At 48.3% G+C, this 24,792-nt stretch overlaps 1 protein-coding gene across 5 annotated transcripts in view; it reads left to right on the plus strand.

The window, feature by feature from the left end:
- SOX6 (SRY-box transcription factor 6) overlaps positions 1-24,792 on the plus strand; it is a 507,467-nt gene that overhangs the window by 306,415 nt on the left and 176,260 nt on the right. For all 5 annotated transcript variants that reach the window (XM_073603957.1, XM_073603956.1, XM_073603959.1 and 2 more), the window contains 2 exons: positions 11,831-12,003; positions 16,403-16,471. In XM_073603957.1, the coding sequence (XP_073460058.1) occupies positions 11,831-12,003; positions 16,403-16,471 (242 nt within the window). The remainder of the gene's footprint in view (positions 1-11,830; positions 12,004-16,402; positions 16,472-24,792) is intronic.

Below are 24,792 nucleotides of genomic sequence, written 5' to 3' on the forward strand. Positions count from 1 at the left end.
ACTACCACCATTTAATTACTATTGGTTCCTTCTGGGCCACCCTGGGGTAAACACATACTTGGCTGAGCTTATGCCTAGGCAAAGGAGCGGAGGGGGAGGAACCAATGACAGTGGGGGTGGAGGGGACACAATAAAGATTAGAACAGATTTTGTAAAAGTTCCACGGATGAACTACCAAGGCAGATTTCAGCAGATATAAAACGTCTATTTTGCACTTGTTTTCTATGTATAATGTGATCAGGTTGTGTGGAGGTGACGGCCTGCCAAGTAAACGCTCTGTGGAGTCCATCACACACTCCGTACGATGGAACAAAATCCAGATGTTTTTTCTTCTGGATAACCTGCTCTCTAGAAGTGATCACTTGGCTGGGTGTGAAGTGCCTCCTGCGCGGGGGAGGGGAGAGGCACATAGAGGGTCTCTCCGAAAAGATCCTTATGTTCTGGAGCATACAATAAAAACGAGTCAGGTGAGGGCTCCCCTCCCCCGCAGAGATGTTTTTCGGGATGAAATTACTGTTGTTCGGAGTCTGAGAGGAAGGCAGTGCGGAGTCACGAGCGGGAGCTGGAAAGTGTCCAAACCACAAAATATCAGAGCAGGAGCAAAGAAACGTGTAAATTACTGAACATAGACGCAAATGCTCCCGGAGAAGGCAAACGGACCAAATCTGGATTACAGTGACTGTAAGGATTGGCTTTGTACTAATAGTGCGCCCCCTATCTCCTGTACGCCTGGGGCAACTGTCCCTGCTGCCATCCCTGTAGTGTGCGTGATCAATCCTGCATAAAGAATTCGTTCAGCGAAAACCGGTGAAGGTTGTCCTGACCCCCTTCTCATCACATTGTATATCAGATCCACATGTAGGTGAGGGCTTTGTATGCATCTATAGATTGTATATTATTTATGTATCAGTTTGTATCTATGTACTATTATATTATCACTTACAGTATGAAAGGACTTTGTATCAGTATACACTCACCGGACACTTTATTAGGTACACCCCTTCAATTTCTTGGTAACACAAATTGCTAATCAGCCAATCACATGGACCTAATAAAAGGGGGTTCAACCCGCTACTAGCAAGGGGGACCTAATAAAGGGGGTCCAACCTGCTACTAGCAAGGGGGACCTAATAAAGGGGGTCCAACCCGCTACTAGCAAGGGGGGCCTAATAAAGGGGGTCCAACCCGCTACTAGCAAGGGGGGCCTAATAAAGGGGGTCCAACCCGCTACTAGCAAGGGGGGCCTAATAAAGGGGGTCCAACCCGCTACTAGCAAGGGGGACCTAATAAAGGGAGTCCAACCTGCTACTAGCAAGAGGGACCTTTATAAAGGGGGTCCAACCTGCTACTAGCAAGGGGGACCTAATAAAGGGGGTCCAACCCGCTACTACCAAGGGGAACCTAATAAAGGGGGTCCAACCCGCTACTAGCAAGGAGGACCTAATAAAGGGGGTCCAACCCGCTACTAGCAAGGTGGACCTAATAAAGGGGGTCCAACCCTCTACTAGCAAGGGGGACCTAATAAAGGGGGTCCAACCCAGAACCAGCAAGGGGGACCTAATAAAGGGGGTCCAACCCGGGACCAGCAAGGGGGACCTAATAAAGGGGGTCCAACCCTCTACTAGCAAGGGGGACCTAATAAAGGGGGTCCAACCCACTACTAGCAAGGAGGACCTAATAAAGGGGGTCCAACCCGCTACTAGCAAGGGGGACCTAATAAAGGGTGTCCAACCCGCTAATAGCAAGGGGGACCTAATAAAGGGGGTCCAACCCTCTACTAGCAAGGGGGACCTAATAAAGGGGGTCCAACCCACTACTAGCAAGGAGGACCTAATAAAGGGGGTCCAACCCGCTACTAGCAAGGGGGACCTAATAAAGGGTGTCCAACCCGCTAATAGCAAGGTGGACCTAATAAAGGGGGTCCAACCCTCTACTAGCAAGGGGGACCTAATAAAGGGGGTCCAACCCAGAACCAGCAAGGGGGACCTAATAAAGGGGGTCCAACCCACTACTAGCAAGGAGGACCTAATAAAGGGGGTCCAACCCGCTACTAGCAAGGGGGACCTAATAAAGGGGGTCCAACCCGCTAATAGCAAGGGGGACCTAATAAAGGGGGTCCAACCTGCTACGGGGACCTAATAAAGGGGGTCCAACCTGCTACTAGCAAGGGGAACCTTTATAAAGTGTCTGGTAAGTGTGTGTGTATATATATATATATATATATATATATATATATATATATATATATATTGTAAGTTATGCAATGATCACATATATGAGGACTTTGTATGTATCTATAGATTGTATATTATTATTTATGTATCTATATTTCATATTTTTATATATTCTAAGTTACGCAATGATCACATATATATCTTTGTATCTATAGATTGGATGTGATTAGATTCTTATATATGGGGACTTTGTATCTCCACCGTACCATTGAAGTAATATTTTTGGAATAATGGATCGGATGTTAAACAGAAAGTTGCCGTCATTCTGATATTTTATCTCTCCGGCGAAGCCTCCAATAAATAACGTTTTATTCCCCCATTTACCGTCATTTGTGCGGGGCGCTGAGCGCTGCGCGGGAGAATTACAGCGATTCTTTCCTGTAAATATTGCCGATTGTTCTGTAAAGGTCTCTCTCCGGCGCAGCGTATAACACTCTGTTTTATGGCGCTCTGGATGCCGTTTGGCACTTTTACGATTTTTAAATTAAATTTCGCATTTAGTACAATAAAATGTAAAATGTTTATTCTGTCCCTTTACAAACAAGTCGTTGTTTTATTGCCGGGGGGGAAGGGGTTTTGTTCTTTCGAGCCGCCGCTTTTTATCTCTGGGTCAGATGGCGGGAAGGGCCGGCGGTGTGGCGGCGGCGGCGGGTGTGTGATGGGGAGGTGCCGAGTGTTTTCTGCATTGATATCACTTTTATCCCATATGGACCTTTCTGGTATTTATTGTATGTCTGAAGAGAGGAAACAAGTGTATGGGGGGAGGGGGTAGGGGGGGGGGGGACAGGTCCTCTTTGATGGCGGTGTTCAGGACGGGGTCACCTGATGTTAGGTGCGGGGGGAGGGGGGGGTGTATTAAGATTCCTCAATTCATTTTACTTGGTTAGTCCTTTATAAGTTGCTCTGGCTGGAACCTCCGGCTCTCCGTGTGTCTCAATGTCGGTACTCCCATTGATCAGAATAGGAGAGCTCTGCACGGCATCCCCATCGATTTGTATGTTTCTTCTGGTTTCTGAATAAAGTTTTTTGTTCAGCCTTCTTTACCACGAAGGGGGGCTGAGGGGGGGGGGGGGGTTGTAGAATGTGTTGGGAAAGGTGTCTACTGAAATGCTTCTCTTGTGTTGGGATTTTTGGTTTAGTTTATATTATTATAATAATTTTTATTATTATTTTACTTTATATTATTATTATTATTATTTTTTATTATTATATTACTTTTTTATTATTAATAATAATATTATTTTATTATGTTTTATATTTATATTATTAATATTGTTTTATTAGTTTTATATTATTATTATTATGAATATTATTGTTATTATTATTTTCACCATTTATAGTTTATATCAGTGGTCTCCAGACTACGGCCCGGGGGCCAGATATGGCCCTTTCCTTGATATGAGACACTATTCTGCTATCTGACAACAGGTGTGTTCTTCCATCGACACCAATAATGGGACACTATTCCTCCCAATGATACCAGAAATGGGGCACTATCCCCCCCCCCCTCCCAATACCAAATGTGGTGCTGTGTACTCCCACTAATGCCAGGAAAATTTCCAAAGGAAGGGGGAACAAACAGGCCTTTTGTTTAGATTGTTTGGAGACCCCTGGTTCATATTAATATTATTATTATTATTTTATTTGTTTTATATTATTATCACTTTTATTATTATTTTACATTTTATTTTTTTATTATTATTAATCATAATATTAATATTATGATTATTAATAATAACATTAATAATCATAATATTAGTTTTATATTGCTATTATTGATATTGTTATTGTTTTTAGTATTATTATTTTGTTTGTTATTATTTTATTTTATTAGTTTTAAATTATTATTATTGTTGTTGTTCATATTATTATTATTTTATTTGTTTTATGTTATTTTTTTAATTAATATTTTCATCATTATTATTATTCTTAGTTTTATGTTGTTATTTTTTTAGTTTTAAATAATTTTTATTGTTATTATTAATATTATTATTATTAGTTTTGCATTATTATTATTAATAGTATTATTTTTATAATTAATATTATGTTATTAGTTTTATATTATTATTAGTATTATTGTTATCATTATTATTTTATTTGTTTTATATTATTATTATTATTATATTTTTTTATTATTGTTATTATTAATATTATTTTATTATTATTATATTATTATTATGGCATTATTATATTATTTATTATTTTATTAGTTTTATGTTATTATTATTATTTTCATCATAATTATTTTATATTATTATTTTGTAGTAAATATGAGGTTTAGATGGGGTTTTTTTTTTTTATGCAGACTTGTATGGAGCCTCCCAGATATATTCCACTGAAGAGCTTTAAAGTAAAACTAAATGCAAAACTATTTTTTTTTTTTTGGGTAAGAAAATAATGGAGGGTTATAACCCCTTTCAGTTCTTTTGTCATTTTCCATTGGGGAGATTTCTCTTTACTTCCTGTCCCATAACCACAACAGGAAGTGAGAGGAAATCCCTCTAAAGTGAGGGGAATCCTTGAAGTAGTGTCCCCATTGGAAGATTTCCCCTCTATTCCTGTTCTGGTGACAACCCAAATACATGTGGAGGTTTCTTTTGCTTTCCCTTTCTGATGATATCGGTGAAAAGGACGGATAGAGGGGGTGACTCCCCCTAGTGGAGATTCAGTAAAGCTGGGGGGGGGCTCATTATCTTGGGACCTCCACCGCGCTCCGGGGGGATGTGCACACTTTTCTCCATGGCGGCTCCATCATGGCTGAAGTAATAATAGAACTTCTTAGCGGGGGGGGCTCCTTTATAGGACATCTCCCTGAATTATTGCCCCTCCCCCGCTGTCCGCCGCGCACTCATTTCTGGAAATGTCATTTTATTGGTCGGTTTTGCACTTGTTCGGAGGGATTTATAGATGGCGGCGCTCTCTTTAGTATCTATGGAAACAATAACGCCACCCGGAGTGCGTCTCTTCCCTTCCTCCGCTCCCCCGCCATCTCTGTTATTGGCTGTGTGATTGTCATGTGCAGCGAGCGCCCCGCCAGCTCTCTAATCGCCGTTCTATCTATAGAGACGCCGGCCGGCGGGCTCATCATCATCCCGGCACTCTCTAGGCGCTCCTCTCCGCACATTTCCCGGCGCTCTTGGTGCTCCGCTCCACACATTGTCCGCCGCTCTCTTGGCGCTCCTCTCCGCACATTTCCCGGGAATCTCTTGGTGCTCCTCTCCGCCGCTCTCTTGGCGCTCCTCTCCGCACATTTCCCGGCGCTCTCTTGGCGCTCCTCTCCGCACATTTCCCGGCGCCCTCTTGGTGCTCCTCTCCGCTGCTCTCTTGGCGCTCCTCTCCGCACATTTCCCGGCGCTCTCTTGGTGCTCCTCTCCGCCGCTCTCTTGGCGCTCCTCTCCGCACATTTCCCGGCACTCTCTTGGCGCTCCTCTCCGCACATTTCCCGGCACTCTCTTGGCGCTCCTCTCCGCACTTTTCCCGGCGCTCTTGGTGCTCCGCTCCACACATTGTCCGCCGCTCTCTTGGCGCTCCTCTCCGCACATTTCCCGGGAATCTCTTGGTGCTCCTCTCCGGCGCTCTCTTGGCGCTCCTCTCCGCACATTTCCCGGCGCTCTCTTGGCGCTCTTCTCCGCACATTTCCCGGCGCTCTCTTGGCGCTCCTCTCCGCACATTTCCCGGCGCCCTCTTGGTGCTCCTCTCCGCTGCTCTCTTGGCGCTCCTCTCCGCACATTTCCCGGCGCTCCCTTGGTGCTCCTCTCCGCCGCTCTCTTGGCGCTCCTCTCCGCACATTTCCCGGCACTCTCTTGGCGCTCCTCTCCGCACATTTCCCGGCACTCTCTTGTCGCTCCTCTCCGCATATTGCCCGGCACTGTCTTGTCGCTCCTCTCCGCACATTTCCCGGCACTCTCTTGGCGCTCCTCTCCGCACATTTCCCGGCGCTCTCTTGGCGCTCCTCTCCGCACATTTCCCGGCGCTCTCTTGCTCTCCTCTTCGATGGCCAAAAAGGTGAATTTTAGTCTCATCAGACCAGAGCACCTCCCCCCATACATTTTGGGAGTCTCCCACATTGCCATTTTGTTTTTTGGTGAAAGTAATGTCTTTCTTCTGACCACTCTGCCATAAAGCCCAACTCTATGGAGCGTACGGCTTATTGTGGTCCTATGTACAGATACTCCAGTCTCTGCTGTGGAACTCTGCAGCTCCTCCAGGGTTACCTTAGGTCTCTGTGCTCCTCTCTGATTAATGCCCTCCTTGCCCGGTCTGTGAGTTTTGGTGTGCGGCCGTCTCTTGGCAGGTTGGCTGTTGTGCCATGTTCTTTCCATTTGGTTATGATAGATTTGATAGGGCTCCTAGGGATCATCAAAGATTTGGATATTGTTTTATAACCTGACCCTGACTTGTACTTCTCACCAACATTGTCCCTTACTTGTCTGGAGAGTTCCTTGGTCTTCATGGCAGGGTTTGGTTAGTGGTGCCTCTTGCTTGGGTGTTGCCGCCTCTGGGGCCTTTCACAAAGGTGTGTCTATGTAATGACAGGTCATGTGACACTTAGATTGCACACAGGTGGACATCATTTCACTAATTATGCGACTTCTGAAGGTAATTGGTGGCACCGGAGCTTTATATGGGCTTCATAACAAAGGGGGTGAATACATACGCACATGACAATTATCAGTTTTATGTATATATTTTTCTAATTATACTTTACCAACTTAGACTATTGTGTTCTGATCCGTCACACCTGACATGGAAATTTATAGATAGGCAACTCCTATCCTCATATTGATTAGTTGGTTTCAAATAAATAATAACTACTGCAGTAGAGAACAGACACAGAAGAAACACTCCGCATCTTTCCAAATAACTGTTCTGGTTATTATGACGCAATTGAAGGTTTTTATACACATGATGATTACGAAGGTATCACATTAATATTACAATTGTACTTTTATGGTAACAAAGGGGCGTAACATAGTCAGGCTAATTCTAATCAGGACTCGAAAGAATGCAAACATGTAATGGAAACATTATTAGTGCAATACATATAAAATAGAATACAATTATATACAGAACTTACACGTTTCCTTTACACATATAATTCAGATTAAAAAAACATCAAACTAAAGGCTGAAATGTAACAAAATAGGTAAAAAGCCTAGGGGGGTGAATACTTTTGCAAGGCACCAGAGTTTCCGTCAGAGTTCCCCCTTATATGAGAATCCCTGCTTACACAAGAGTCCTCCTCAGAGCCCCCTTACATAGGGATCCACCTTACATTGGAGTCCCTCCTTACACGAGAGTTTCCATCGGTGTCCCCATCAAACCCCCCCTTACATCACAACTCCCCTTACATAAGAGCCCCTCTTTACATGAGAGATCCTATCAGTGTTACCCCTTTACAGTCCCCATCACAGCCCCATTACATCAGAGTCCCCCCTTACACCAGATTCCTTATCAGAGTCCCCCCATACATCAGAGTCTCCATCAGTGTCCCCCTTTATATCAGGGTCCCCAGTGTCCCCTGTACAATAGCGCCCCCCCCCCCTTTTTATCAGCGCCCCAGATTTGGCACACAGGTGGTAGTTTGGAGACCTTGCCTCCTGTATATGATCAGGCGTGCTCCAGGTTACCTGATGATTACGTTGGTAAGTCTCACTTCTCTGCGGCATTTGGGGGTCTAAGCAATAGTTGAGTGGGGGGGGGGGGGAGGGCAGGAATAGATGTGGCCCCCCCTGGTGGGGACGTTGGGGGGGGGGGGGCAGAGCTCGCACCTCTCTGCCCCCCAGGCATGTTCTTGGTGGTGGAGAACAATGTAGATATTTATGAAGGTCTCGGCGGAGCGGCATATGGGGCCCCAACAATGGGCGTCTGATGGCGGACAAAGCCGGGACACTTTTGTGGTCTTCAGAAGTCATTGAAGGACTTCATGATATTCCTCCAGCTGTTGTCACCGCAGACAGAGGAAGAATGGAGATCTTTGTGTTTGTTGTCTGTCTTATGATCCCTCCGCGCACCCTTTGGACTAGAAAGCGTTTTAACCTCCGTTTGGACTGGAGAGCGGCGGCGGCAGCGGCGGTAAAGCGCCATCTCCGGACATCACAAAGAATTCTTTTATCCCCCTCCGGACCTTCCGTCCCATTGTTCCCCCCTCCCCCCTTCCAGCCGCCTCGTGTTTTATATATTTTTTTTCTTTCTCCGGTTGACTTTTCTTCGGCTTCTTTCTTTTTTTTTGTGACATTTGAAAGGCGATCGGTTTATCGCTTTATATATAAAATAAAGGAACGTTAATGGCGAGCGCAGCGTGTGAAGTGCCGACATCAGAGGCGGTGTGATGTGCTCTGCGAGGCTCAGAGAACCGCCGCGCTTTAAAGATGAACTCCGCACTCAACAAATATCCTCTAATGATGAGAATTCTTCCAGATCTGTAATCCAGAGTGAGACTTCCTGCAATACGCTCACTGCGCCTCTCTGGTCCCGACTCCGCCCCCTCATGGAGTTTTCCTGAAGGGGGTGGAGCCTGCTGGGCCCCTCCCACAGCTCTGCTCTCTCTCCTTGTGCAGGGGGACTGGTCTCGTCTCCGCCCCCTCCTGTAGTTTTATGTAGTGGGTGTAGCATACTGGGCCCCTCCTACAGCTCAGCTCTCCCCTTGTGTAGGGTGACTGTCTTGTCTCCACCTCCTCCTGTAATGGGTGGAGCATACTGGGCCCCTCCCACAGCTCTGCTCTCCCCATGTGTAGAGTGACTCGTCTTGCCTCCACCCCCTCCTGTAGTTTTCTGTAGTGGGTGGAGCATACTGGGCCCCTCCCACAGCTCTGCTCTCCCCATGTGTAGGGTGACTCGTATTGTCTCCGCCCCCTCCTGTCATTTTCTGTAATGGGTGGAGCATACTGGGCTCCTCCCACAGCTCTGCTCTCCCCTTGTGTAGCTGACTCATCTTGCCTGCACCCCCTCCTGTAGTTTTCTGTAGTGGGTGGAGCATACTGGGCCCCTCCCACAGCTCTGCTCTCCCCATGTGTAGGGTGACTCGTCTCGTCTCCGCCCTCCTCCTGTAGTTTTCTGTAGTGGGTGGAGCATACTGGGCCCCTCCCACAGCTCTGCTCTCCCCATGTGTAGGGTGACTCGTCTCGTCTCCGCCCTCCTCCTGTAGTTTTCTGTAGTGGGTGGAGCATACTGGGCCCCTCCCACAGCTCTGCTCTCCCCACGCATAGAGTGACTCGTCTTGCCTCCACCCCCTCCTGTAGTTTTCTGTAGTGGGTGGACAATACTGGGCCCCTCCCACAGCTCTGCTCTCCCCATGTGTAGGGTGACTCGTCTCGTGTCCGCCCTCCTCCTGTAGTTTTCTGTAGTGGGTGGAGCATACTGGGCCCCTCCCACACCCCTGCTCTCCCCATGTGTAGGGTGACTCGTATTGTCTCCGCCCCCTCCTGTCATTTTCTGTAATGGGTAGAGCATACTGGGCTCCTCCCACAGCTCTGCTCTCCCCTTGTGTAGCGTGACTCGTCTTGTCTCCACCCCCTCCTGTCGTTTTCTGTAATGGGTGGAGCATACTGGGCCCCTCCCACAGCTCTGCTCTCCCCTTGTGTAGCGTGACTCGTCTTGTCTCCACCCCCTCCTGTCATTTTCTGTAATGGGTGGAGCATACTGGGCCCCTCCCACAGCTCTGCTCTCCCCTTGTGTAGCGTGACTGGTCTTGTCTCCGCCCCCTCCTGTCATTTTCTGTAATGGGTGGAGCATACTGGGCCCCTCCCACAGCTCTGCTTTCCCCTTGTGTAGGGTGACTGGTCTTGTCTCCGCCCCCTCTGTAATGGGTGGAGCATACTGGGCCCCTCCCACATCACCTCTCTCTCTCCTGATGTAGAGGGACTGGCCTTGTCTCTGTCCCCTGCTGTAGTTTTCTGTAGTGGGTGGAGCCTGCTGGGCCCCTCCCACATTCCTGCTCTCTGCACAGACTATGTACAGCCCAGGGATGATGTCACTGCTATTTGTACACGGTAATATCTGGGTTTGCAAAGACATTTGGATGCACAGAGAGCAGATATATAACCTTTGTAGCTAATATGGAATAATATATTTGAAGGAAGGTTTTTGGTTCGGCTTTAACATTCACCCGACCTCCCGATCTAAACGTCGAACGTTTCCCCCTGAGCTCAGGGACATATCTGTTATCGATCTTCATGTGAATTACTGAATTGAAGGATTGGACAAAACATCGATTTTTGTACTTTGATATCCTCAGTCCACATAATCGATTGATCTGCAGAGGTACTCTCAATGTGTAAGTCAGAAGCAGAGGAGCTGGGTCAGCACAGACAGTAATTAGGACTTCTATAGGAGGAAAGGACTGTGATAGAGGTCAAGGGGGACCCCCTGGGCCTGGTTTGAATTTTAAGTGCCAAAAAAATTGTGCATCTGGAAAAAGCTCAGAAAAGGTGTCACAAGAGGCTCAGAAGTCAACAAAAAGAAGCGAGGAGTCCTGGAAAACCGCCGAACGCCACCGCACTCCAGATCCCGCCCGCCATTTACTTTGCGTCATTGGGAGCTGGCCGCCTATTTCCAGGTTCTTGCAGCTGGCCCGCGCATGCGTAACGTGTTCTTCCAGACAAGTCCATTTATCACCATTGCTGACCAGCTGCTGAGATAAAATAAATGGCAGGATAAGCCACGGATTGGGGGGTGCATTGTTTTCACACAGATAACCTTGTACAGTCACTGCGCCGCCGCTTTGTTCGCGTATTTTTACAAATTACACCGCCCGCCATGTATGTATATCTTTATGCATAGAGAGGAGGTTGATTAATCATTTTAATCAATAATGAATATATTATTAATTACAATGTAATTAGTTTCAATTGTATATTAAATATGAATTAATATTAAATTGAATATTATTAAATAAATGAATAAAATACTAATGAATATGAAATGTATGATATATTATTTTTACAAGTGATTTAATTTCAATGATATATTGTATATTAAATAGTAATTAATATTAATTGAAATAGTATTAAATAAGTAAAATGATAATATAAAAAATATATATTGTTATTACAATTAAATTATTTTCAATTCATTAATCTATATATTAAATAATATATTATTATTACTACAATCAAATTAAAATAATTTAAAAAAGAATCTAATTGATCAATAATTCATATTGATTTTTTTTTGTTGGATGCACTTTATGTCTTTATTTTTATTCTTTTGGGGAGTCACAATTTATTATGTGGAATTTGTCATGTGCGCTCTGCCTGCCTAATGAGACTAGAAATATAGGAGAAATACCAATCCAGAGATGCACTTTGTTATTGTTATCTGCAGCCTTGGACCCTCCCGGGTGATTGTTGACTCTCTTTCCCAGGCTGGGCAGTTTATTCTACTTAGAGGTGTGTGAGAGTTCAGACTTGTAACCGATCAGCCGTTCTCCAGATCGAATGTTTTTGGCTTAATAGGCCCGCCTAGTACAGCACTGGAGAATGGTAAAGGGGCTGGGATTCTTAAGGGTGAGGGATGGCATGAAAACCTGTGTGGGTGGGATGATCTATTGTATATTGATAGAGCGATGCTGACCCATCTCCTCCCGTTCTGTGCAGGTACCCCGGAAAGCCTCGCGGAAAAGGAACGCCAGCTCTCCACCATGATCTCCCAGCTGATCAGCCTGCGGGAGCAGCTCCTGGCCGCCCACGACGAGCAGAAAAAACTGGCTGCCTCCCAGATAGAGAAACAGAGACAACAAATGGACCTCGCCCGGCAACAACAGGAACAGGTGAGACCCCGGGGAGGAGGGGCCTTCCCAGGAGTGTGTGATTGGGGAAGGGGAGGTTGGTGGGAGGAGGCCTGCAAAATTCAGGGGAAATCAGTTTATTGGTCAGAGAGATAAATTTCCCGACACGTTTCAGGGTCAATCATCTCCTTCTTCAGGGACCTCATAGCATTCTACCTCTAACTCCGGGATCATCCCTGGATTAGATCTATTGGTTGTTGAAAGGGGCGGAGCATAGTGGCGGCAGAACTCTGGTGATCATCTCTGGATTAAAGGGGTGGAGCTTAGTGGCGGCAGAACTCTGGTGATCATCCCTGGCTTAGATCTATTAGTTGTTGGAAGGGGCGGAGCATAGTGGCGGCAGAACTCTGGTGATCATCTCTGGATTAAAGGGGTGGAGCTTAGTGGCGGCAGAACTCTGGTGATCATCCCTGGATTAGATCTATTAGTTGTTGAAAGGGGTGGAGCTTAGTGGCGGCAGAACTCTGGTGAGCATCCCTGGCTTAGATCTATTGGTTGTTGGAAGGGGCGGAGCTTAGTGGTGGCATAACTCTGGTGATCATCCCTGGATTAGATCTATTGGTTGTTGGAAGGGGTGGAGCTTAGTGGCAGCAGAGCTCTGGTGATCATCCCTGGATTAGATCTATTGGTTGTTGAAAGGGGTGGGGCTTAGGCCCCTCCCACAGCTCTGCTCTCCCCATGTGTAGAGTGACTCATCTTGTCTCCACCCACTCCTAACATTTTTAGTAGTGGGTGGAGCATACTGGGCCCCTCCCACAGCACCTCCCAACTCCTCCCACTGCTTGCATCAGGACTGAGGGTTCTAAAGAGGAGTACTGAAGCCCGGGGGCTGGGATGTTTCCCAGGAAGCGATGTACAGCCCCCCGCCGGCCCCTCCCACCAGCCATGATCTGCCTGCATTGCATAGAGAAGCGCAGAGACCCGGTGATGACATCACTAATTCTAAAATAAATGAAAGCAGAAATATTTTATTTACAAATGTCATTATCATGTTGGTGAGGGGGGAGGGGGGGACCGGGGAGCTCAAATTATAAGCAAATTAAACTTCAACTTTTACATTTTTTTTTCTTTCGGTCTTTTTATCTCTCTGAACACGAGAAATGTTATCCCCGCCAATGAGGCGTTTGCATGCAGCCCCGCGGGACCCTCCCCTTTCCAACAACAATGCCGGCGATCGGCGGGGCCCCTGGGCGCTGCGGTGGGCCGACCTCTAATTAATCTGCATTTTTTAAGAATCTGACACTACTGCCGCAAATTATCTTTTAATTTAAAAAGCGTTTTGGTTGGGTTTGCCGCGGCGGCGCACGCTCCGCTGGTTTTAATGAGTTCTGATTTCGGATATATTTTATGGGTTCGGAGCATTTTTGTCCGCCGACACCGGGAGGGTCCCCGGGAAGGAAAGAAGAAAAAAATCCCACGAAGGGACTTGTGGATTCGGAATGTCATTCCGGCACCCGGAGACGATTCCGTAATTAACTATTGACACTTGTGAATACGCCGACACAAATTAATCCTGACACATTTGCAGACGAGTGATATCTTACAGCGAACACTCAGTAATTATATTTCAAAATGAAAATTAAATGACACTTAAAACTCGGTTGTCATGCTCAATGAAGCGGGCGTGCAGCTCAGGCGATTGCCAAATAGAAAGCCGCAAATCAGCCCCGCGTGTGACTGCGGCGACATCTATGGTTGGCCGTGCGGACGGCGAGGACAAAATTCCGGTGATGTCCAATGAGCCGTCTTCAGAGCTGCAGCCCAACCTGTGAGGGTTCAGATATAAAAATGCCCATTATGAGAGGTTCTCACCATCCCTGTGCTGAGTTCCCGGGTCTGTACACCCGCTGTGCCCATTATGAGGGGTTCCCACCATCCCTGTGCTGAGTTCCCGGGTCTGTACCCCCGCTGTGCCCATTATGAGGGGTTCCCACCATCCCTGTGCTGAGTTCCTGGGTCTGTACACCCGCTGTGCCCATTATGAGAGGTTCCCACCATCCCTGTGCTGAGTTCCCGGGTCTGTACCCCCGCTGTGCCCATTATGAGGGGTTCTCACCATCCCTGTGCTGAGTTCCCGGGTCTGTACACCCGCTGTGCCCATTTTGAGGGGTTCTCACCATCCCTGTGCTGAGTTCCCGGGTCTGTACCCCCGCTGTGCCCATTATGAGGGGTTCTCACCATCCCTGTGCTGAGTTCCCGGGTCTGTACACCCGCTGTGCCCATTATGAGGGGTTCTCACCATCCCTGTGCTGAGTTCCCGGGTCTGTACACCCGCTGTGCCCATTATGAGGGGTTCTCACCATCCCTGTGCTGAGTTCCCGGGTCTGTACACCCGCTGTGCCCATTATGAGGGGTTCTCACCATCCCTGTGCTGAGTTCCTGGGTCTGTACACCCGCTGTGCCCATTATGAGGGGTTCTCACCATCCCTGTGCTGAGTTCTCGGGTCTGTACACCCGCTGTGCCCATTATGAGGGGTTCCCACCATCCCTGTGCTGAGTTCCCGGGTCTGTACACCCGCTGTGCCCATTATGAGGGGTTCCCACCATCCCTGTGTAGTCTTCTTTGGAAGTCATATGATGGGGTGACAATGGAGAGACGGGTACAGAGCTTTGTCACCCTTTACATTTTTTTGTGCGGAGTGGCCCCTTTATATGTATAAAGCTGGATTTGGATTGGTCAGCTGTTGGGCGGAATTTTTAGGATTTTCCTCCATTGTCTTCCCCTCCGTCCCTCTTTTTCCATAGGGGACTCCGGCAGCTTCCAGCGGAGCTGTGCGTCCAGCCGCGGCATTTTGTTGATGAGGCTCATTTCCATCTGTCAATGGCGAGTTCTCGCCGGGCGGGATTGAGTGGCGGTGACACTTGTTACAACATCCTGAGGCAATCTGTACATTATTCATTGTATAATTGGTGTCACAGAAAGCTGCACATCTGTCGTCTGATCCGCCGGATCGCAGCGCTGCGGCAGAGATGTGTCTACGGAGCGCGGTGACACTGCCCCTCCCCCCAGGGGTGCCCGCCACTCAGAGGTTAATTTTCTCTTCCCTTATTAAAGGGGGACTCCATCTTCTGTGATGTCTTCAATCATTTTTTTGGATGGATTCGGGGTATTTCTAAAGATTTTGAGTCCACATATGGGGCGCCACGGCCTATGATGCTGCATGTCCATATCTGACTGAGCGGGGGAGGAGAAATGCGGTCATGTGATGTACAGACGGATATGCGGTTCAATTAAATTGTACGACCGAAATGTTCATGTTTTATTCTGCAGTAGAGAAAGAGAAAACCCCCAGGAAGGCTTGGTTCACGTCTACAGGTGTGACCGAGCGTGTGCGCATGTCTACGGCGGCAGGGATCGGGAATGCGAGGAGCGGCGGTGAGGATCGGGAATGCGAGGAGCGGCGTTGGGGATCGGGAATGCAGGGAGCGGTGGCGGGGATCACACACATCTCTGCACTCTACCTGGGGCCTGGGACCACAAAGAGACCTCGGTTCCCCAGAAAACCTCCATCTGATACCGGTCGGTTACGAAGGGCTTGACTTTTCTGACTTCCACTAAGCCCCACCCCCTTCATCCAATGAGAGCTCCTCAATAGGCATTGAAGGCACTGTTATTGAATATTGGAACTGTAGGTAGGTGGGTATTAGCTGTTTGGGAACTGTAGGTAGGTGGGTATTAGCTGTTTGGGAACTGTAGGTAGGTGGGTATTAGCTGTTTGGGAACTGTAGGTAGGTGGGTATTAGCCGTTCGGGAACTGTAGGTAGTGGGTATTAGCCGTTTGGGAACTGTAGGTAGGTGGGTATTAGCCGTTTGGGAACTGTAGGTAGGTGGGTATTAGCCGTTTGGGAACTGTAGGTAGGTGGGTATTAGCCGTTTGGGAACTGTAGGTAGGTGGGTATTAGCCGTTTGGGAACTGTAGGTAGGTGGGTATTAGCCGTTTGGGAACTGTAGGTAGGTGGGTATTAGCCGTTTGGGAACTGTAGGTAGGTGGGTATTAGCCGTTCGGGAACTGTAGGTAGGTGGGTATTAGCCGTTCGGGAACTGTAGGTAGGTGGGTATTAGCCGTTCGGGAACTGTAGGTAGGTGGGTATTAGCCGTTCGGGAACTGTAGGTAGGTGGGTATTAGCCGTTTGGGAACTGTAGGTAGGTGGGTATTAGCCGTTTGGGAACTGTAGGTAGGTGGGTATTAGCTGTTTCTGGGTTTGTACACCCGCTGTGCCCATTATTTTCTTTCTTCCATTGGTTTGGTAAATCCGGTTTCTGAGTTTGGAGCGAACGAATGCCTGGGAAGTTCCCTGTATAGAGCGTGTGATGTACGCATGTCACATCTCCATGTTCTGCACGTCTTGTATTTATTTCCTGCTCATGTTTTCCGCACAGATCGCACGACAACAGCAGCAACTTCTGCAACAGCAACACAAGATCAACATCTTACAGCAACAGATCCAGGTATGAGTCCTGCGAGCCAATTACAGAGGCGGGTGGGGGTGGGGGATGTTTTAAACTGACATTTGCCAGGATTGGAAAGATGATTGGCATCAAAGGCTTCACATCTGGTGATTAAAGGCATTGTAATTACAGTGAATGGCATTGATTGAATATAACTGATTTGGTAGATATCCCAAAATATCATAAATCCAGTAGATGGTCAAAGATGCTAGAGATCTGGGAGATGTTAAAGACAGAAGTAGTCTATCATAATACAGATTTCTTGCTGTAGATGGTTGAGATTTGATAGGATTAAGACACTAGTGGAGAACATAAGAGATCTGATTGATGGTGAAGAACACAAGGCTTCTGGTGGAGGACCAAAGAAACCTGATAGATTTTGGAGTACACTGAAGATTTGATAGTTTGCGAGGCACATAGAGATCTGGTCATTGGAGGACACTAAAGAACTGGTAGATGGCATTGGATACAAATGATTTGATAGCCGTTGGAACACGCATACGTCTGGTAGTTGGCGAAGGACCCTAAAGATCTGGTAGACAGTGGAGGACACTAGACATATAGTTGTAGAGGAAGGTACTAAGAGATCTGATAGGTGGTGGGGAACATTAGGGATCTTGTTGATGGTGGAGAGCAAAGGAGACCAGATGCTGTACATGGAGGACACTGAAGTTGTGGTAGTTTGTGGAGCACATAGAGATCTGGTAGTTGGAGGACACTAAAGATCTGGTAGATGGTATTGGACACTAAAAATGTGATAGTTGTTGGAGCACAAAGATGTCTAGTAGTTGGTGGAGGACCTTACAGATCTGGTAGACAGTGGAGGACACTAGAAATCTGGTTGTAGCAGAAGGCACTCTAGATCTGATAGATGGTGGAGGACAATAGAAATCTAGAAGACGATGCTAGATACTAGAGATCTGGTAGACAATGGATGGCACTAGAGATCTGGTAGACGGTAAAGGATACTAGAGATCTGGTATATGGTGGAGAATTCCGAACACCCGGTAAATGCTGGAGTACACTAGAGATTCAATAGATGGTGGAGCACATAGGAGATCAAGTAGTCGTTGAAAGTCACTAGAGATCTGGTAGATGCTGTAGGACACTAGAGATCTGGTTGTAGCAGAAGGCACTAGAGATCTGATAGATGGTGGAGGGCACTATAAATCTGGCACATGTTGGAGAACAATAGAGATTTAAAGATTGTGAAGCACATAAGAGATCTAGTAGTTGGTGGAAGTCACTAGAGATCTGGTAGATGCTGGAAGTCACTAGAGATCTAGTAGGTGCTGGAGGATACTAGAGATCTGGTAGATGCTGGAGCCTGGAAGACGCTAGAGATCTGGTAGATGCTGGAGCCTGGAAGATGCTAGAGATCTGGTAGATGCTGGAGGACACTAGAGATCTGGTAGATTCTGGAGGACACTAGAGATCTGGTAGATGCTGGAGGACACTAGAGATCTGGTAGATGCTGGAGGACACTAGAGATCTGGTAGATGCTGGAGGACACTAGAGATCTGGTAGATGCTGGAGGAAGCTAGAGATCTGGTAGATGCTGGAGGACGCTTAAGATCTAATAGATGTTGGAGTATATTAGAGATCCAATAATTAACAGAGGACAGTAGAGAGCTGGTTGATTGAGATAAACACAAGAGTTCTGGCAGCTGGTGGAGGACACTAGAGATCTTACAGTTGGTTTGATTAGTGGGGAAAATTGGTTTTGTATATGGATTTAGAAAGCACTAACGATCTTAATCCAGCAGAGGTTAGTACTGTGCTAAATATTGGATATCAGTTGGTGGTGGTAAGCTCGATGTGGTTGTGAGTTTATTTAACAATGTGAAGAGGAACATATCTGATTTTGGTAAATGGAATCAGACCACCTATGGATTACTGCATTGTGAATATTATCACAACCCTACGGAATACATTGGCTGGACTTGTAGATAATTGATAGAGACAGTAATGATCTGGTAGACTATTGGTGAAAATCCTGTAGCCTTGGTTTATCCTGTCTAGGGTTGGTTCATCTGAAGAAGATTTGGGTGGCTTGTATCATAGCTGTTCCCAGAGACAATACACGGAACGTTTTGTCATTTTGATTACCAGCATTGTGCTACATTTTTGGTGTGAATCGGCAAGTTCTTTGAAATCTCTGTATTGTTGGCAGTGATCCACAGAGTTTCATTAACAAGCTCATTCTTGAGGACCCGCAGTATTAGCAGATTGACGTTTATGGAACCAAAAAGAAGATCCAGAGATTTTTGGGGGTTCAGGAACTTCTGTTCTAGGTCTTACAGTAGAACTGTAGGCAAAACTTTTTTTTTCATTTTGGATAGTCCAAGGGAGGATTATAACAACCTCTGTCAGATTTATTTTCGCCATCTGTGTTGCATTGGGGAGATTTCCCTTCACTTCCTGTCCAATAACCAAACAGGAAGTGAGAGGAAACAAATTATGGGAATTCCTTGGGGACCCCCCAGGTCCCCATTACTAGTGTCCCAATTGGAAGATTTCCCCTCTATTACTGTTTGGGAGACAACCCAAAATTTGTGATTTTCTTTTACTTTCAATGATAATGATAAACAGGACAAATAACGAGGGTGAATCTCCTTAAAGGGGGCACAGACAGCAATAAAAACTGAGAAGCGTTTAGATCTCTCTGCACTCCTTTTAAAACCTAAAAAAAAGTTTTGCCTTTAGTTATATTTTAAAGTTGTGTACCATGTACTGGTATGAAAAATTCTCTTGTTCTCTTTATATTGCTTCCTTTGTGTGAAATCACTGGTGATCCTGCCAGTTCCCATGCTTTCCAATTACGGACTGACCACCCCAGGCATGAGAGCACAGTGTGGTCAGTTCTCTAGCTGTGCTGGGAACTCAGCCTGCTCTCCTCCAATGATCAGACTTGTCATGACACCCCCCCCATTCACTGGGAAGATCAGTGTGCTGCTGTTTCTCCTCCCCCATCTCTTATGCAGCTGAGAACAGACGGAATTCGGTCACTTCTAAAAATGGGAAAAGAAAAAGGTCTTTATAATGTTTAATTTTTTTATATCTATACACAAATGGTTTTTGTTTTTCATTTCTATTACAAACTGAATTGTTGGTTTCACTGGGCGATCGTTTACAATCACTATAAATGATTAAATAAAGTAAATGCTCGATCATTCCATGTCAGAGCATGGGTCATGTGGTGTCTCCTGAGGGAATTTTTGGATTATGATGTCAGTGGCCTCCTCTGGCAGAGCCAGCCAATCATCATCCAGAACAGTCAGTGAGCCCAGATCCCCGGCTTCCTCCATGTGACCCATTGATGGATCAGAGATGAAGAAAAACGATTTGTTTGGATCCTCGGTAGATCTATAATAGAAGAAATGTTTCCTCCAAAGACTCTGAGTCTTCTTTTTGAGGAAATCTCAGTAATATTTCTGGAGATTGCAATCGTCCTCCTGGCTACGGCGGGTGACATGTTGACCCCCTTCGCTCCGGCGGTGTAACGGTGACATATACTGGACACAATAAATATATATGACGAGTTTCTTTAGATCGAACCACAAAGTGTTCTAATGGGAAAAAAAAAAAATTAAATTACTATCTAGCGATAATTCTTCCAGGCGCCATCCAGACAGGATGGGAACAGTGCGCGGTACTTACCCTCTCTTGTATGGTGGTAATTACTGGGTATTGAATAGAAAGGCATCGCCATAGCAACGGTCTTAACATGACTAATGCGTACGGGGGTCTGTTACATGGATTAGACTAAAAATATTGCAACCAGCGACTTTCCTCCTGCATGGGGACCAAATGGTGAAAAAAAATAGAGAGAAGGTCCCGGCCTTCTGATCCTCAGCATTGGGTGCACCGGATTCCTCCCTTCCGATCCTCAGCATTGGGTGCACCGGATTCCTCTCTTCCGATCTCCAGCGTTGGGTGCGCCGGATTCCTCCCTTCCGATCTCCAGCGTTGGGTGCATCGGATTCCTCCCTTCCGATCCTCAGCATTGGGTGCACCGGATTCCTCTCTTCCGATCTCCAGCGTTGGGTGCGCCGGATTCCTCCCTTCCGATCTCCAGCGTTGGGTGCATCGGATTCCTCCCTTCCGATCTCCAGCGTTGGGTGCATCGGATTCCTCCCTTCCGATCTCCAGCGTTGGGTGCATCGGATTCCTCCCTTCCGATCTCCAGCGTTGGGTGCATCGGATTCCTCCCTTCCGATCTCCAGCGTTGGGTGCATCGGATTCCTCCCTTCCGATCTCCAGCGTTGGGTGCATCGGATTCCTCCCTTCCGATCTCCAGCGTTGGGTGCATCGGATTCCTCCCTTCCGATCCTCAGTGTTGGGTGCGCCGGATTCCTCCCTTCCGATCCTCAGCATTGGGTGCGCCCGATTCCTCCCTTCTGATCCTCAGCATTGGGTGCGCTGGATTCCTCCCTTCCGATCTCCAGCGTTGGGTGCACTGGATTCCTCCCTTCCGATCCTCAGCGTTGGGTGCAGCTGGTTCCTCCCTTCCAATCTCCAGTATTGGGTGCGCTGGATTTCTCCCTTCCGATCTCCAGCGTTGGGTGCGCTGGATTTCTCCCTTGCGATCCTCAGCGTTGGGTGCACCAGATTCCACCCTTCCGATCCTCAGCTTTGGGTGCACCGGATTTCTCCCTTCCGATCCTCAGCATTGGGTGCAGCTGGTTCCTCCCTTCCGATCTTCAGCGTTGGGTGCAGCTGGTTCCTCCCTTCCGATCCTCAGCGTTGGGTGCGCCCGATTCCTCCCTTCCGATCCTCAGCGTTGGGTGCGTCGGATTCCTCCCTTCCGATCCTCAGCATTGGGTGCGTCGGATTTCACCCTTCCGATCCTCAGCGTTGGGTGCGTCGGATTCCTCCCTTCCGATCCTCAGCGTTGGGTGCGTCGGATTTCACCCTTCCGATCCTCAGCGTTGGGTGCATCGGATTCCTCCCTTCTGATCTCCAGTGTTGGGTGCATCGGTTCCTCTCTTCCGATCCTCAGCATTGGGTTCGCTGGATTCCTCTCAATATATAAAGAAACAATGTTGCCAAAAGAGGAACCCAACAACATCCTTTGCAAGCAGTTCTAAGCGCTCAGTGGATTCTGAACTTGCGGCTGTTGCGCGGGGGGGGGGGGGGGGGGGTGATGGGAATTTATTATAAAGAAGGATGTTCAGTAAATAAGGACAGCGCAGCTTCAGAATAGCCCCAGCGACTCCTAAAGTCTCCTTTGTCTTTCCTGACATCTCCCTTTTGAGACCGGGAAAGGGACTGACACAGATTCCGCAGTCCTTTTCTCTGCAGCCTCAACTGTACTAAGGATGAATGGACAGGTGACAGCGACTCCTCCCCATTCATAAACTGAACACAGTTCACTATGCCCAGTGACAGTTATGAGAGTTATGAATGGACAGTCAATGATCACTGACTCTGCGCATTCGGAAAAGGAAGAAGCTGGTAAATGACATTTACCGGCTTCTTCTGCTGCTCTCCTTCCTGAAAGATCGAGGACAGAGGGGGTGGAGGAGCATGGAGGGGCACTGGAGGAGGACACAGAGGGACTGAGGAGCATGGCGGGGGACTGAAGGAGGATGGAGGGGGACTAAGGAGCATGGCGGGGGACTGGAGGAGCATGGAGGGGGACTGGAGGAGCATGGAGGGGGGCTAAGGAGCATGGAGGGGGACTGGAGGGGGACTGGAGGAGGATGGAGGGGGACTGGAGGAGGATGGAGGGGGACTGGAGGAGGACACAGAGCGACTGAGGAGCACGGGGGGGCACTGGAGGAGAACACAGAGGGACTGAGGAGCATGGAGGGGGACTGGAGGACACAGGGGGACTGAGGGGTACTGGAGGAGCATGGAGGGGGACTGGAGGAGGATGGAGGGGGACTGGAGGAGCATGGAGGGGGATTAAGGAGCATGGAGGGGGACTGGAGGAGGATGGAGGGGGACTGGAGGAGGACACAGAGCGACTGAGGAGCACGGGGGGGCACTGGAGGAGAACACAGAGGGACTGAGGAGCATGGAGGGGGACTGGAGGACACAGGGGGACTGAGGTGCATGGAGGGGTACTGAGGGGTACTGGAGGGGCATGGAGGGGGACTGGAGGAGCATGGAGGGGGACTGAGGAGCATGGAGGGGGACTGAGGAGCATGGAGGGGGACTGAGGGGTACTGGAGGAGCATGGAGGGGGACTGGAGGAGCATGGAGGGGGACTGAGGAGCATGGAGGGGGACTGAGGAGCATGGAGGGGGACTGAGGAGCATGGAGGGGGACTGGAGGACACAGAGGGACTGAAGAGCATGAAGGAGGACTGAGAAGCACGGAGGGGGACTGGAGGAGCATGGAGGGGGACTGGAGGACACAGGGGGACTGAGGAGCATGGAGGGTAACTGGAGGAGGACACAGAGGGACTGAGGAGCATGGAGGGGGACTGGAGGAGGACACAGGGGGACTGAGGAGCATGGAGGGGGACTGGAGGAGGACACAGGGGGACTGAGGAGCATGGAGGGGGACTGGAGAAGGACACAGGGGGACTGAGGAGCACGGAGGGGACTGAGGAGCACGGAGGGGACTGAGGAGCACAGAGGGGACGGAGGAGCATGGAGGGGGACTGAGGACACAGGGGACTGAGGAGCATGGAGAGGGACTGAGGACACAGGGGACTGAGGAGCATGGAGGGGGACTGAGGACACAGGGGACTGAGGAGCATGGAGGGGGACTGAGGACACAGGGGACTGAGGAGCATGGAGGGGGACTGAGGACACAGGGGACTGAGGAGCACGGAGGGGGACTGGAGGAGCATGGAGGGGGACTGGAGGAGGACACAGGGGGACTGGGGAGCACGGAGGGGGACTGGAGGAGGACACAGGGGGACTGGGGAGCACGGAGGGGACTGAGGAGCACGGAGGGGGACTGGAGGAGGACACAGGGGGACTGGGGAGCACGGAGGGGACTGAGGAGCACGGAGGGGACGGAGCAGCACGGAAGGGACGGAGGAGGACACGGGACAGTCGGCGATGATCAGTCAGGTGGTGGGAGGAGTTACAAGCACTGATCTCCCTGTAAATCTTTTAAATAAAGCATCTGACAGCCGCCTCTTCTCCTCTCCCTCTGCCACTTACAGCTGCTTTATTTAAGAGGAGGAGAAGCGGCTGTCAGATGCTTTATTGAAATCTATACCGGGGATCGGTGATTGTAGCTCCTCCCCAGCGCCGCACCGATCACTCCTGACTGTCCAGGTATCGGATTAAGCATTGGAGCATTTACCTAAGTATAAGTACTCGGGCAAATGCTCGGTATCGGGACAACCCTAACATTCACTCTGCACATGGACACAGAGAAACAAACAGCTATTTCTTCAGAATAACAGAAGGTCGGAATCTGCTACAAAGTTTGTTACAATCCCTGCAATGTACAGAGATCACCCAGAGGGGGAGGGGTTTATTAAAAGTAGAGTTACTCTTTAAGTATATGTTGGCTAAACAAAGATGTGATAACGAAGAAGAAAAAAATGAATGAAGATCATTTTCCATCAAAAGATTGGCCACACTTATAAGCACATTCGCAGTCTCCATTGACTCCCAATAGAGTGACATTGACCACTAAACCCAAATGAAGATCCCCCCTCCTAGGGTCAAAGTCTGCCCACGTCAGAGGACTTGGGTGCCTGCCGCTAGAAAGTCGCTCCCCACATCAAAGACAAAGGGACTGCCGCAGTCAAATGACATCAGCACAGATCTCTACGATGAAACCTTGTTTGGGTGAAACGCGTTAGTTTGGGGTCTGGGAAGATTTTTTTGTGCATTGTGCTGCCTATCTATGTGTGGTGCCTTGCGGTGCCAATCATTGTGAATTGCACCCCATCACATTGTACAGTAAAGCACAAGGCACTTTGGCGCGTCAGAAGGCCTATACCATGCGTTGTGGTGTGCTGAATTGATAACACAGCGCCAAATATGTTTTCCATCCATTGTGGTGCATTGGCAGCCCATTCATGATGAACACAACCCATGCTAATGTGTGCAATAAACGCACCGCAATGGAATGCTTAAAGCGCATCATCACCTGAAAGTTGCCCCGATTGTTTCCCCCCCCCTGCCCCTACATAACTTGAAGCTTATTTGTTTCTTGATGGGGAGCGAGTACCTATTTATGACATTGCCACGGCCCACCCGCAGCCTCCTGAGATAAAGTCACACGTCCCCGGAGGCTACAGGACCGGTCCCCCTACACCCCTTGATCTCGTGCATGCGCAGTGGGTCCATCAGGAAATCATGGCCTGCTTCCAAATCCATGGCGGTGAGATCCACAGCCCTGAG

The sequence above is a fragment of the Aquarana catesbeiana genome, linkage group LG11 (assembly GCF_042186555.1).
Source record: "Aquarana catesbeiana isolate 2022-GZ linkage group LG11, ASM4218655v1, whole genome shotgun sequence".
In the NCBI taxonomy this organism is placed as follows: Eukaryota; Metazoa; Chordata; class Amphibia; order Anura; family Ranidae; genus Aquarana; species Aquarana catesbeiana.